Source organism: Rhinolophus sinicus, linkage group LG18 (assembly GCF_036562045.2).
Source record: "Rhinolophus sinicus isolate RSC01 linkage group LG18, ASM3656204v1, whole genome shotgun sequence".
NCBI lineage: Eukaryota > Metazoa > Chordata > Mammalia > Chiroptera > Rhinolophidae > Rhinolophus > Rhinolophus sinicus.
The window spans coordinates 18223456-18238156 of NC_133767.1; the positions used below are offsets into that span (position 1 = coordinate 18223456).

The following is a 14701-nucleotide window of genomic DNA, read 5'->3' on the forward strand; positions in this document are numbered from 1 at the left end:
AGCACTGTCACTACAGCTACTCCCCCACAGGAACAGGCCTGGGTGGGGCTGGGAGGGGGTAACAGCCACCTGGCGCTCAGTACTGTCCCTGGGGAAAGACCGCTGTGAGCACCTAAGGCAGAAGGGAAGCTGGGCCAGGTCATGCGGGGACACAGGTGAGATGGGGTGGGGGGACACCCATCCGCCGGCATTCCCAAGGCCAAGAAGAGGCCCTGTAACTTGTTATTTTGGATGCAGTGGACAAGGAATAGACTGTCTGGGGAGGGGTGACATCCGAACGGGATGGAGCCAGTGAAGGGAAGACAGGAAGAGGTTGCCAGGCCAGGTCCCACTGCGGTCCAGTCCCCATGCCCAGAAAAAAGCAATGCATTTTATGTACGAGTTTGGCCTGAAGGGCCAGCGGCTCCGGGGCCGCAGTCCCCGTTCCTAAAGCGTTATGTGGCTGAAGCAGGTGGAGGAGGCAGGAAAGAACCTGGTTTCCGCGAGGCACCCGAGCCCCAGGCCCTGACTCCAAATTTCTGAGTCCAAGTCCAGATGCCGACTTGGAGCCAGGCGTGGTGCCAGTACCCAGACACCTGGTTTCAGGTCTAAGCCGTCTCCTGCTTCCGAAGCCTGGTTGGAATACGGCGGCGACTGACCCCATCCAAGGTCCATCCACGGTCCGGGTTTCGGCCGCCATGCCCCATTCCACTTTCGACCCCACAGGCCTGTGCTGCGACTGTCGCAGCTGCTGCTCTTGGATAGCCAGCCCGGCCGGTCGGCCGCAGTACCGCTGGCTTCGGCCCCCGAGTGTGGAGCACACACGCGAGCTGTGGACAGGCTGACGCGATGTCCGTGTGTGGTCTCAGATTCCGCCCCTGGACCTGGACTGCGGGCGGGGCCAGACGGCTGGGGGCGGGGCCAGAGGGGGGATCGCGCCCCAGACCCACATCCTGCTGCTCTGCCTGCTGCTCTGCCTCCCGCCGCGGCGGGGTGCCCGCCTGCCGCTCCTCCTGGTGGCCCTGGAGACCTGCGCCCGGTGCGAGTGCGTACATTTGGCCACGAGTATATGGGGCGTGGTGGAGGTGGTGACTGGGTCGCAACTGGAAAACGATTGGCCAGCGGACCTCAACGTCGTTCCGGGAGTCCTGGGGCACTGAGCACCCCCGGATTAAACAGATGATAAGAAGCTGTCCGAACCTGCTGAGGCCTCAGAGGTCGGCCTTAGTAGTTTGAGCTTTTCCTGTGGGCTAGGGGACGCCTGGAAGGTTTTTGAACAGGTGAGTGGCAGGTTTGGAGCAGATGTAGCAAACGGGGAGCCATGCACGGGCTCCCGTGTGTATGCCCCTTCTCTGTGGGAAACTGACACGAGTGAGGAGCTAAGGGCAGGTTTTGCACTGAAATCCTGGCTTGGCTGCTGTCAGCCTAACGTTCAGAAATCAGGGTCTTGGTTATTGGCGGCTTTTCTAAATCCATCTTGCATCACAACCTTACGGCTGCAGCTCTCTCCACTTACCGCCTTGTTCACTCAATGTTTCATGGTTCAAATTCCAAAGCAAAGAAACCTGATTGGTCTAGGTCAGGCTACATGACCTGCCTAGGATTTATCTACCTTGAGTCAAGACTTTATCCTTGACCAAGCTGTACGTGGGGTTCCATGATACAAAACGCTGAAGCCGAGTACGTGTGAAGGAGGAGTGGATGAGCTCCATGATTGACGTTTCTGGTACCGCCCTGTATTAGTGCCAAATACGTACTGTTCTTCCTACTAGGACCCTCACTGTAGGAGGATTATACCATTCACACCCCTCTTACAATAGGCTTGGCTACATGACTTGTTTTGGCCAATGGAATGTGAATAGAAATGTAAATAGAAGCTTTAAGCACCAACAGATAGTCTGGCAGCTTCCCTTCTCTTTTCCCGCTGCCCTGAGCCTGGCATTTGCCAGCCTGGAACCCAGCATTAAGATGACATGAAGCTGAGTCATAGCCCACCTCTAAAACGATGTGTAATGTGAGAAATAAACTTCTCTTGCTGTGAGCCACTGATCCTTGGAGGTTGGTTGTTACCACATCATCATGAGTCTAAACCAACTCTCACAGAACTAGCACCCAGAGGCGGGTGCTGCTATAATAAAAAATAAACCTGAATTATATGACTGGCCTTGGAGCTGGACAGTGGCTGAAGAAACTACCATGGAAAGTTGGAAAGATGGTGATGTGTGTTATGTAGTGGAGACGTGTTTGGTTAAACTTTAAGTTGCAAATAACTAAGAATACAAATTCTGTCCAATGAGCTTGGGGCTTTCGGCAAAAAGTGTCGGGAAGAGACTATTAGTAGCATGCCTTGGTTGCTATGAGGAGCAGTCAACAAGTTACTGTAAGAAAGAGTTGCCTCAGAAAGTAATTGGCCAGTTTTTAAGCAGAAATGGAAGAGAACATAGAAACTCCAGGCAAGTGATCCACATCCTAACCAGGGAGAGATACTGTCATGCGGGGTGTCATGTGGGGTCTCAGCTCCCGCTCCCCACGTAAGAACGCAGGACATGGTGAGGCCAAAAAGGAACACCCACGGAGCCATAGATAGGGGAGTCATACCACTATATTCTTGCTGGCGGCTGGGTCGGGGACACAAGAAGCCGGAGCCACACTATCCACAACCTGCCGTCCGCTTCTCTGCCAACCAACCTCACTTGCTAACTGCAATCTACACCTCTCTGCAATCTGCAATCCACAATCCGCGCTTGCTAGCTCAGCCATAGCAGTTACATCAGTGGCTAATAGCCAACCGGTAACAGCTGATGGCCAACTAGTCACAGCTGATGACCATCTACTACCCAAGTCAGCACCTTTTCACATGAGGCCAAGAGCCAGGAAACTGCTCTCTGGGGCTCTGTCCCCACAGATACACCTGACAAGATCCATAAACCATGGAGTTGAACTAAAACTCATCTTTGTGGCAAGGACCATATGGAGTGCACGGCTCTCCCGCCTTCTGTGAAAACCTCTGAAACTGTCCACCTGGTTCCCAGTAAATCCTTTCAGTTCGTCAAGGTGATTCAGAGAAAAGAGACCAACAGCATGACTCCCCCAGAGGAGTGTGTAGGCTCTGTTTGCCCACAATTAAGTCTAAAGGGAGACATGTCTGAAAAGAATTGCGGGTTTGGCTGTTGGCCCATGGAACTGACTAGAGTCAAATAGGTAAGAAGGCCCCTCCCCACCGCCAAGAAAAAAAGCCATTAGCTTGGATTTTTGAAAGATTGTGAGTGTTGAAGACTTAATCTGATCTGAAGCTAAAAAAAACAAAGACTTAATATGACCTTGAGGGCCCCCTAATTTCTATGGGCATGAAGAGGGCTCTACCTCAGAAAGGCGTAACCTCTAGTATTTTCTCAAGTGTGTTCAAGGAGAAAAAAAGTGGGAAAGGATGGGCCACTCTAAGGGTAGAGTCAAGGACGAAGAGGAGAACGACCTGGGGAGCTAGTCCCAGGACACAGGCCCACTCCCAGGGGAAGGTGGGGGCCTTCTCAGCATCGGCCCAGCTGGATTTTAGAATCACAACCTTCGTCCCCTGTTCAGCGATATTTCCCCTCAGGTCCAGTGAGCCTTCTTGATTCTTGGCAGCTGCTCATGGGAACTGAAAAACATCTGGGGGGATGGGTCCCCAATCTTCTAGCATCAACTTGGTGTCCTAGTAAGTGTCCATTTCACATACACCCTAAGACACAATGGCACTGTTACAAAGGAATTGCCCAAAGGGAAAAAAAGTGTAAAAGTAAAGCCCAATCTTTCCTTAACTGCATGGATATCCACCCAACGTAATGGAAATTCTGTGCCAGTTTAGGTATGGGGACAGCTGCATGAAACAGAGACCCAAATTGACCATAGCTTAAACAAGACAGTAGTTTATTTTGCTTTAGAAAAAAGTCCAAGTTAGTATGGTGGGTCTTTGCATAAAGTCATCAGGAATGTGAATAATTCTAATCCTACTGGCCAGAATGTAGTTAGACGGCCACATCGAGGTGAAAGGGAGGCTGAGAAACAGAATCTTTGCTCTGGGCAGATTTTTGCCCATATAAAATTTCTAGGGGAACTAGGGAACTATCCCCAAGAAGCAGTCTCATTCTGGAAAAACAAATATTGGGGGGCTGCCAGCAGTCCCCCAATAATACTCACACTATGAGTATTAACCCATCCCAACTGTATTCGTTTCCTATTACTGCTGTCACAAATGACCATAAACTTCATGGCTTTAAACAACACCCATTTATTATTTTACAGTTCTGGAAGTCAGAGATTCAAAATTAGTTTCACTGGGCTCAAGTCAAGGAGTTGGCAGGGCTGGTTCTTTCCAGAGGAACCACTGGCTTGCATTTTTCTAGTTTTTTAATTTTTATTGGGGAATGTTGGGGAACAGTGTGTTTTTCTAGGGCCCATCAGCTCTAAGTCACTGTCCTTCAATCTAATTGTGCAGGGCACAGCCCAGCCCCAAGTCCAGTCACCGTTTTCAATCTTTAGTTGCAGGGGGCGCAGCCCACCATCCTACGTGGGAATTGAACCGGCAACCTTGTTGTTGAGAGCTCGCGCTCTAACCCACTGAGCCGTCGGCCGCCCCTCGCTTGCATTTTTCAGCTTCTCATGGATGCCGGCTACCGACCCTATCCTCCATTTCATAGCACAGCGTTCTAGTCTCTGCTTCTATCATTACGTCACCCTCTCCTCTGACTGTCCTGTCTCCCTCTTAGAAGGACTCCTTCCCACCCGAATACGCCAGGGTAATCTCCCATCTCAGGAGCCTTACCTTAACCATATCTGCAAAATCCCCTTTTTCCATATAAAGGAACCTTCTCAGGTTCTAGGGGTTAGGATGTGGACTTACTTAGGGGGCCCGTGTTCAGTCTACCACACCACCCCATTTACATTTACTGCATTCCTTCATTTATTTATTCACAAAATGTTGACTGAGCAAGACTTTCTTGTACCAGGCATGATGGCAGGTGCTAAAGAAATAAAGGTGAAAATACAGACAAGGTCTCTGCTTCCATGGAGTTTATATTTTAATGGGGAGGATAAGTACAAAAAATAGCTAAGATAGTCCAAACCCACGATACGTATTATTTAAAAATTAAGCAGTGTGATATGACCAAAAAAAAATGACGAGGGATTGGAGGTGGTTGTCTTTTTCTTTTTTCATTTCCCCTTCTTCCGCCTCTCCCCTCTCTGGTTCAATCTGTTGTTCTCAGTCTAGCTGTGTAGGACACAGCTCCCTGGCCCATGCTGGTGTTATGAGCCTTGCTCTCCCTGGGTCGCCAGTCGTCCACTGCGCCACTCACAGCCGCACGCCAAACTCCAGCTGCTCACGGCTGCTCAGCTCCAGGGAGAGCTGTTGTTCACAATCTTAGCTGTAGAGGGCGCAGCTCACTGGTCCATGTGGGATTCCAACTGGTGACCTCCGCGTTATCCTGAGCCCCCGGGCCGGCCCTGAAGATAGTCAGGAATGGTTTCTTAGGGGAAGGTGACTAATCCAGATGGCAGAACTGAGAGCTCAGAGGGCAGAACACAGCCATGGAGGGTTATTTCTAGGCCTGGAAATCCAGGGGAATTCTCCCCGCTGGGTTTTGAAATTGGTTTGGATCAGTGACTACTTTTTACTTTACATTTCTCCCCGTTTTAAACCAGAATATCTATAACTATACTTCTATGCCTGTCCCAGGTCCACAAATGGAAGAATTGTGCTCCAGGATGATGCCCAGAGCCGCATCTGAATCTAATTTAGGTAAGGAGAGTGGGGCTTTTGGTTTGATGAGATTTAGCTGAGGTGTGTTTTTTTTGGACTCTGACTTGTTACTGTAATGGGATGCAACTTTTAGGGACCTTATGAAGAAGTGAATGTACTTTGAATATGGGACAGATGTAAACATTTGAGGGCTAGAAGATAAACTCTGATAAGGACAATAACGGCCCCCAGAGTCCATACCCTAATCTCTATGGATGTTACCTTATATGGTAACTTTGCAGATGTAATTAAGGTTACTAATCAGTTAACCTTAAAATAGGGAGAGTATCCTGAATTATTCAGGTGGGCCCAATGTAATCACAGGAGCTCTTAAAAGCAGAGAAGCTTCTCTAGCTAATAAGAGAAGCAGAAGACAGAATGAGAAGTGAGAGAAATTTAGAGCAGGACTTGATGTGCTGTTGCCAACTTTGAAGATGGAGGGGCTCCCAACCAAGGAACGTAGACAGCTTCTAGAAGCTGAGAACCACTTTGCAAAGAAATGGGGACCTCAGTCCTACAGTGAAATGGAACTGGATTTGGTAATAACCCGGATGAGTCTGGAAGTGGATTCTACACCAGAGGCTCCAAATTAGAACCCAGGCTAGCCAAAACCTTGACCTCAGCCTCGTGAGACCCTAAGTAGAGAAACTGAGTCAGCCCAGACTTCTGAACTACAGAACTACGAGATAATAAATGGGTGCTATTTGTAAGATGCTAAATTTGTGGTCACTTACAATGCTGCAATAGAGACCTAATACAGTAAGATTTGAGCTGAGACTTGAATGCAGACAAAGAGCATCATGGGCAAATCTAGGGGGATGGGTTCCATCTCCAGGAAAGAGCAAGTGCAAAGGCCCAAGACTAGGAGGAAACAAACAAACAAAACAGAAGCCAGCACAGCTGGCACCTGCTGAGTGGAAGCACTAGATTAGAGATGAAGTCAGAACTGGGGGAGGTACTGGAAGGCAGGCTCCAGAGCAGGGGTTTCTGTTGAGAGTGGGCTGTGTGTATGTCATTGAGAATGAGTCTCCAAGATTCCTCAGTTGAATCCAGAATGACTGTCCCACCTCCAGAGCCTGCTGTCTTTCCCTGCCTCTGCCTCACCCCTGGTCCTGGAGCATTCCTGTGAAGGGCTCCAATTTACCCAGTCATTTGGCGGGGGAGGGGATGACGATTATAGTCCCCAGCACAGACAGAGGAGTGATACCAGCTCTTGCCCCAGCAGCAGGGCCTATGGTTTCACATTCCCAAGATGCAGCCACTGCCTGGGACAGTCCTGGTAGAGATCCAGGGAGGTAAAGGAAGTCGGAGCAGAAGAAGAGTGAGGGGCTGCCGGAGGCTCAGGCGGTTGGAGCTCCATGCTCCTAACTCTGAAGGCTGCCGGTTCGATTCCCACATGGGCCAGTGGGCTTTCAACCACAAGCTTGCCGGTTCGACTCCTTGAGTCCCGCAAGGGATGGTGGGCAGCACCCCCTGCAACTAACAACAGCAACTGGACCTGGAGCTGAGCTGCACCCCCCACAACTAAGACTAAAAGAACAACTTGAAGCTGAACGGCACCCTCCACAACTAAGACTGAAAGGACACCTTGACTTGGAAAAAAGGCCTGGAAGTACACACTGTTCCCCAATAAAGTCCTGTTCCCCTTCCCCACTAAAATCTTTTATATATATATATATATATATATATATACACACACACACACATACATACAGGATAAACAGAGCTAAATAGATTTGTTCGTTGCAGGACTTATCAGTGACTTTACTGCACTTTTAATCACCAAGAATCCCCAAGGCACAGGGAATTTCCTGTACTTACTTGACCATGGAACCCTTTGTCACAAGACATTCTGAAACATACTTTGAGAAACAAAGCACTCCAAGACATTCTAATCTATCAATCCAGGGTCTCCACTGAACCTCATCTGATGCCCAACCTCCCTTACTCCCAACTGGAACACAGAAGACAACCCAGTGTCAAAGTGAATGTTTTAATAGTGTCACTCAGAGAGAGCCATGACTCTCACCAGCAGGGGGCCCCTCCACTGTCCCCAGATCTTTGTTGGGAAGGTGAGCTGGCTGCCCCGAGAGCAGGGATCTGGTCTAAAGAGTAAGCTGGGCAAAGGGAGATTTGGGAGGCACCCTATGAGGGCTGGGCTCCCAGGAGTGCCCAGGAAGTGGCATGGGCCTCAGGCTGGCCCCTCTTCAGGCATTCCTAGCAAAGCCACGAGGGGCTCGAGGGGCGTGGGGGTCCCAATGGGCACAGGGTGGGTGCGTTCATGCTTGCGCAGGTCGCTGGCACTCAGGAAGGCCTTGGGGCAGTGGGGGCAGGTGTAGGGGCGCTCAGTGCTGTGTGTGCGGCTGTGCTTGCGCAGCCCAGCCCGGTCTGAGAAACTCTTTCCGCACTGGGTGCAGGGAAAGGGCCGCAGCTCTGGGTGTGAGCGCTCGTGCCGTCGCAGCAACGTCGGCGTGCAGAACAGCTCCTTGCACTCCCGGCACACAAACTGCGGGGGCTTCTCGTCTACCTCCTCACCCCCCACCTCACCTGCGCCCCCCAAGGGACCAGGAGCCTCCCCAACGCCAGCATCTTGGCACTCTACATGCTCCACTGTCATGCCCACCACTTGCCACTGGGTGGCCATCACCCCGCCTGATTCTGGGGGCAGCCCCAGCAGCCCTGCTGGAGGGTCCCCTAGACCCGCCCCTGCTGCTGGGGCCGCCGAGCCCTCGCCAGCCACACTGACGGGCAGTGCCAGCCCCACGACCAGCTCCTGTTGTGGGGGGGCCCCTGCGGCCTCACTACTTCGATGGGTCCGCTCGTGCTTCCTCAGGCTGGACGACACCACAAAGGACTTGCCACAGGCATTGCAATGGAAGGGGCGCTCCCCGGAGTGCACCCGGCTGTGCTTAGTGAGACTGGCCCTCTCAGCAAAGGCTCGCCCGCACTCCTCACAGCGGAAGGGCCGCTGGCCTGAGTGCACCAACGCGTGCCGCTTGAGGTCCCAGGAGGCCACGAACGTCTTGTCACACTGCAGGCATTTAAACGGCCGGTCGCCGGTGTGTACCCGTCGGTGCATGGCCAAGTCCGCAGGCTGCCGGAAGTCCTTGCCACACTTCTCGCAACGGTAAGGCTTTACGCCCTCGTGCGCTCGCTGGTGGCGCCGGAAACTTGAGGGGTCCGAGAACATGCGGCCGCAGCGCGGGCACAGGAAAGGCTTCTCGCCGGAGTGAGTGCGCTCGTGGCTCTGGTAGGAGCTGAGCTGCGTGAAGCCCTTGCCACAGGCCGGGCAGCGATAGGGCTTCTGCGCCGCATGGATGCGCTGGTGGCAGGTGAGCGAGGATGAGCGGGAGAAGCTCTTCCCGCACTCTGAGCAGAGGAAGGGCCGCTCACCGGTGTGGGACCTGCGGGAATGGGGGGAACCCGGCATGAGGGTGGCAGGCCCATCACCCAACCCCTGCTGCCCTCTGTACGCTCATTTTGGGGCCCCTAACATCCTGGGAGCATTGGCCCAATCCTCTAAGAGCCACAGGGCTGCACCCCAAAGACCTAGACAGAGCAGGCCCCACTCAGGCCTCCTGGGCTCCACTAGAGACCCTCTAAGGTAGCCCAACTTCAAGCCCCGCCCCCTTTCATGCTGCCCCGGAACTCAGGCCAATCAGGCCACACTCGCATCCTCCAAGGCCCCATCCCACGGCAGGCAGCCCCGCGCACCAACCAATCAGGGCCACCAGCTTCTCCCACGTGCTCACCAATCCTAGTTCCACCCACGCATCTTCCCATTGGCTCATCCCGCTCCTTAAAACCCAACCAAGGGCCCCACTGGTCCCAGGGGAGCTGCTGCCGTCCTGCCTCTACCCTGTTGGCCTGCTCTTCCCAGCTCTTTATGGAGCCCTCACCGTTCGTGGTTGCGCAGGTCCTTGAGCTCTGCATAGGCCTTGCCACAGCGCTCGCAGCCGTACGGACGCAGTCCGGCGTGTGTGCGCCGGTGCTTGCGGAATACTGACGGGTCGGCAAAGCTCTTGCCGCAGTCGGCGCAGGCGTAGGGCCGCTCGCCGGTGTGGCCGCGTTGGTGGATCTTGAGCTTGGAGAGCGCGCCATAGGCCTTGGGGCAGTGCGTGCAGCGGAACGGCAGCTCGCCAGCGTGCGAGGCCAGGTGCACACGCAGGCACACCGGCTGCATGAAGCGGCGGCCACACTCGGGGCAAGGGAAGGGCTTCTCACCCGTGTGGCTGCGCCCGTGACTGCGCAGCTCGGGGGCCGTTTTGTAGGCTTTGGGGCACAGCGGGCACGCATAGGGCCGAGGCTTAGCTGCTGCACCTGACACCTTGTCCCCGCTGGCATCTTCTGCATTGGGTTCTGCCTCTGGCTTCAGCTTCACCTCTGCCGCCTCCTCTGTGCAGTCTACAGGCCCGTGTGTGGCAGCGTGGCGCGCTGCCCTGGGCGCATTTGGAAACGTCTTGGTACAGGACAGGCACTTGTAACGGCGGCCGGAGCGCTTATAGCCGGGGCCTTGGGACCGGGCCTCCACAGCCTCCACCTCCATGGCCTTGATGGGCAGAGCTTCTCTGTGAGAGAAGCAGAGTTAGAAGCACATCCCTCTGCTATTCTCCAAGGCCTCTCCCCTCCCCAATGCCCTCTTGAGGCCTGCCAAGGAACCCTATTTCATCTGCATCTCCCACCTGGGACCGCCATATCCTTTCTTAGAAACACTTCCTGGCTCTGATGTTCTGCTCAACTTTCCTCTCTAATCTGTTCACTGGGGAAGGGAGTTGGAGCCAGTGACTTCAGAGGGGCTAAGGGAGGAGTCTGGGGTCATCAAAACAGCTACCTCACTTCCTTCCCCAGCTTCTGAGCTTTTCCAAACCTGGTGGCATTGGTTCTATCCATCTCATATCTTCTTTCTTCAGGTGAACCTGTGCCAGAATGCAGGGCTGCAGACATAGGCTACCCAGCTGTGGGTCTGGCCTGAAGGTCTCCAAGTGCCCAGTGAAGACAGAGGTAGGTCGGGAAGATAGGAGAACCAGTGGGCTAAGGTGGTGATTGGCACTGCCTGTCTGGAAGTGATAGTTCCCCAGCACATGTGTTTTGTTTTCCCCTCTGGTTTGTTAGCTTTCAGACACAGCAACTGTCCATGCAGAATGCTGGCCCTGCACAAGTGAAGGACTCCACCCCAGACAGGAATCCCGGTCTGTCTTCTGCTCTGGAATCGCTGTTGGGCTCCTGCTCCCATAGTTCTGACCATGGAAAGCTCAGTTACTCTCAAGGCAGCTTGCTAGCAGTTAGAAGCCTCTGAGTCATAATCAATGTGTCTGATCTAGCCTGGCTCCCAGGACACCCATTTTAGTGGAGGCCCCTTCATTCCCAGTTCAGAGCCCAGACACCCTCCACACAGCTGTTCCTGGGGATCATGGCTGGAAGGAAATAGGATTAACAGCTGCATTAGTCCTAACACCAGCTCATCCTCCCTGGAGAATGAAGGGAAGAGGATTACGGCAGATCCACTTAAGGAGCTGGGCAGCTGTAGCTGCTGGGGGCGGCCTGGGTGGGGTTGAGGATCTGCCACAGAGAAGGGGAGTGGGGAGCCTGGTGTACACAGAGCCGAGGCTGGGAGGTAGGAAGCCTGAGATCCCTCCTCTGTTCTAAGACTGTTTCCTTATCTGTATGTCTCAGGGATGGGTGGCTTCTAAGTTATGAACACGGGAGGACAGGGAAGGGGTGAGTGGCAGGGGCTGCATCTTTAGAGTCAGCACCCTTGGCCTGAAGCCTGCCTCAGTTCCTGACACACACAATCCACGGAACAGAGGGCCAGGCAGGCTAGGCCCCTGCCTCAAATCCCACCATTAGCTCCTCGCTTTATACCTTACTGAGGACGCGTCCACCCAATTCTCCACATCAGGTCTGGGAACCCCCTATATGAAAATAACAATCTGGGGAGTGAGGGGCACAACTCAAAATCTGTACCGTGGACACACTCTGTGTCACTCCAATCAACACTCAGCATTTAAGAACGAAAGACATGCCCATACGTCTTCACAGCTTCTAGGCGAGAGGCGTTCTTACTATACCTTGTTTTCAGGTGTGGAGATGAAGCCCCCATAAGGGGGAAAACATGCACAAGGGCACACAGCTGGTCACGGAGCCCAGACTTAAACCCACATCTTCAAATCTCTGGCTGGGCTCTTTGTCTACCAGTCTTCATTTACTTAAGGCTTAGCAGCCTAATCATGACACTTTCCACTGCTCCTACGACAAAGACCAATATCTTTTTCATGGTCAACAAGGCCCTGAACCACCTAACTCCTGCCCATTTCACTTCCCACCCCTCTTCCCTGGCTCCTCGGCTCCCTTTCTTTTCCTCTAAGAGCTAAATTCCTTCCCACTTCAAGGTCTTTGCACTAGCTCTTACCTCCACCACAACCCACTATCCCCAAGGATATCTGTGCAGCTATCTCCTTGATTTCACTCTCAGCTCCCTGTCACCTCAGAGGGCTTTCCTGAACACCTTTCTTAATGCCATCTGCACCCCTGCTGATCACTCTCTATCACCCCACCCCTTGAATTTCCTTTACGGTGTTCATTTGGACAACATTCCTAGCAAGTTTACCATGGGCTGGTATCATCCTAAGAATTGTATGTGTATTGCTTAAGCTAAGCCTCATAACTGCCTAGAAATGTGTTATGGGCTAAATGTGTGTGTGCAAGAAGGAAAGGCCATGTGAGGACCTGGCGAGAAGGCAGCCTTGTGTAAGCCAGGAACAGAGCGCTCACCAGGAACTGAATTCGCCAACATCTTGATCTTGGACTTCCCAACCTCCAGGGCTGTGAGAAATATATTTCTGGTGTTTATAAGCCCCCCAGTCGGTGGTTTTTGTTATGACAGCCTGAACAGACTCAATTAAACGGCATCATTTCCCCCATGTTACAGACAAGGATACTGAGGCACACAAATGAAATACCTAGTCACAGTCACAGCCAGGAATCAGAGTCAGGCGGTCTGTCCCCCAGACTCCCACTCTCTGCCCCTGATTATTGCTTCGGTAGCACTTACACATTTTACAGCTTGGTTGTTAATTCTCTGTTTCCAGCACCACAGTCTAGGCTGGTGAGAAGTCAGTAACCTTTATTATTCTGGATCCACGACCCCTAGAACTGTTACCGGTGCCCCCAAAACAAACTCAGGCCTGGAGCTACAGTAGGCATTTGTGAGAACGTCCATCAACAACTATTAACTGAATTTCTCTGCCTGTCCAAGTTCCCGAGTCCAAATAGCACCCCATTTTCCACACTGGGTTCATCACTCTAGTGAGGGAGGTGTGCGCTTCACTACTGGCTCAGGAGTGGGATGAAGTCCTGTGCCTGAACAGGCTCTAAATCTAGGGATGCAGAGATGTAATTCCCCGAGAGTTTAGGCTAGGGCCCTGCGAACAGGGGTGAGGTGAAAAGGGAGCCACCTTTTATCCTCTCTGCACCTTAGTCTCCCTACATCTAAACAAGCAGTCGCCCACAGGCCTCACAGCCCATGACAGATCTGGGAGGGTGGATGGGGAACTGTGAACCTCGCAAAGGTGAGAGCCAATCATCTCCTAAGCCTCCAACCTGGTCAGTAAACAACCTACTTTTCCAGCCTAGGCTCCAGCAGCAGTGTCCCCCTCCCAAGACTCCAGCCACAATTCTCAAACTTCCCCACCTAAATGCATCTCCACAGGCAGTGCCCTCTTCCTTGGAAGCCATTGTTCGCCTTCTCCCCCAAGGGAAAACTCTTTTGCATCCTTCAAATGCCCGTTTCCCCAGTGCCCTCAGGAATACTTAACAGGCAGCAGAAGTAAGGGCGCCACGGCGCTCTGAGCCTCGGTTTTCCAATCAATAAAATGGGGCCTCTGGGGTACGTGGGAGTTTGAAGAGCGTTATGGCATCGGAGAGGCGCTGAGGAAAGGCTGAGAGCTGCAGAAAACCTGCGCTTCTCGCTCCCTGCAATCTTCTCTGTGTCGGCGCTCCCGCCAGACAGCCTAGCAGGGCAGGGCCCTGGGCTGACTCATCTCGAAATAAGCCCTGGGAAAAAGTGGCCTCGGAGAACGTGGCAAGAAGGAGGGAACGAAGAATGAGAGAATGAACAAATGAATGGACCGAGGCTCGGCGCTGGACAAAGGCCTGCAAAAGGCGTTCTCTAGGACCGCGGGAGGGGCGACGAGGACCTCGGCAGGGGAGGGGGGTCGCAGGCGCCGGGGCCCTAGCTAAGCGGGCCCCGCGCCTAAGACAAAAGCCTGCAACATGGTGGGCTCTAGGACCCCCGAGCCCACACAGCTCAAGGCGGGCAGCCACGCGGGCCGAGCCCAGCGATCCGCAGAAGCCCTCCGGTGGGGACAGCCGGCGGGTTCTAGGACCCGCTGGGCCCGGAGCCCGCCCGCTCCCTCCCGGGGCCGCACCACTCCCGCCCCGCCCGCGCTGCTCGCGCCAGGCCAACCCCATCCGCCCTCGGCGCCCACAGGGAAACTGAGGTCCGGTCGGATTGCGTGCTGGGGTCCCCGCGGCTTCCCGCAGCGTTTCCTACCTGAACCGACTTGGGCTGGCTCCTTGTCGTCAGTGGCAGCTCCTCTCAGCGACGGAGCCCGGGACACTACCAGGGAGGGGCAGGCGCTAGGACCCAGCGGGTGGGGGAGGCGGGGCCGGTGGGCGGAAGTGGAAGGGAGCTCCTCCCGCTGGGGAGGAAGGCAAAGTTTACCAGAGCACCCCCGGCCGAAGGTAGCGGAGAAACACCTTGCAAGGGGTCGCTGTGGGTTCTAAGGCCAGGGGACGCCGCAAAGGCTTACTATTTACACCGGGCTACTGCTAGCTTGAGGCCAGATCACCAAGAACTAGAAGGTGGGAATACAGAAAGGCCATGCTCAAGCACTGCAGTTCCTAAATCCTCTTATATTTCACATTTCCCTTAACAGCCAGGAGTGC

General features: G+C 53.7%; 1 protein-coding gene and 1 long non-coding RNA gene across 6 annotated transcripts; one reads left to right on the forward strand and one right to left on the reverse strand.

The window, feature by feature from the left end:
* The first annotated feature begins 708 nt into the window (after positions 1 to 708).
* LOC141569447 (uncharacterized) lies at positions 709 to 7404 on the forward strand. Its single transcript, XR_012493087.1, has 3 exons — positions 709 to 1259; positions 5693 to 5755; positions 6981 to 7404. It is a non-coding gene; the product is annotated as an uncharacterized LOC141569447 (long non-coding RNA).
* Positions 7405 to 7734: 330 nt separating this feature from the next.
* Positions 7735 to 14692, reverse strand: ZNF668 (zinc finger protein 668). Of its 5 annotated transcripts, XM_074322661.1 has the most exons (4): positions 14307 to 14692; positions 10623 to 12001; positions 9655 to 10323; positions 7735 to 9159 (listed from the first exon to the last, which is right to left on the reverse strand). In XM_074322661.1, exons 2-4 carry the CDS (start codon positions 10697 to 10699, stop codon positions 7947 to 7949), a joined length of 1959 nt encoding a protein of 652 aa, XP_074178762.1. In that variant the 5' UTR covers positions 10700 to 12001; positions 14307 to 14692; the 3' UTR covers positions 7735 to 7946. The 5 variants fall into 5 exon arrangements, with proteins under 5 accessions (XP_074178762.1, XP_019572836.1, XP_074178764.1 ...); XM_019717277.2 differs by lacking the exon at positions 10623 to 12001; XM_074322663.1 differs by lacking the exons at positions 10623 to 12001; positions 14307 to 14692 and adding an exon at positions 12527 to 13922.
* Positions 14693 to 14701: the final 9 nt, after the last annotated feature.

Coding starts and splice junctions, on each gene's coding strand:
- ZNF668 (XM_074322661.1), bottom strand. CDS start 10,699: ATGTCTGCAGCCCTGCATTCTGGCACAGGTTCACCTGAAGAAAGAAGA. Junction 10,324..10,622: donor GATAGAACCAATGCCACCAG/GTTTGGAAAAGC, acceptor CTTCTCTCACAG/AGAAGCTCTGCCCATCAAGG. Junction 9,160..9,654: donor GACCTGCGCAACCACGAACG/GTGAGGGCTCCA, acceptor CCATTCCCGCAG/GTCCCACACCGGTGAGCGGC.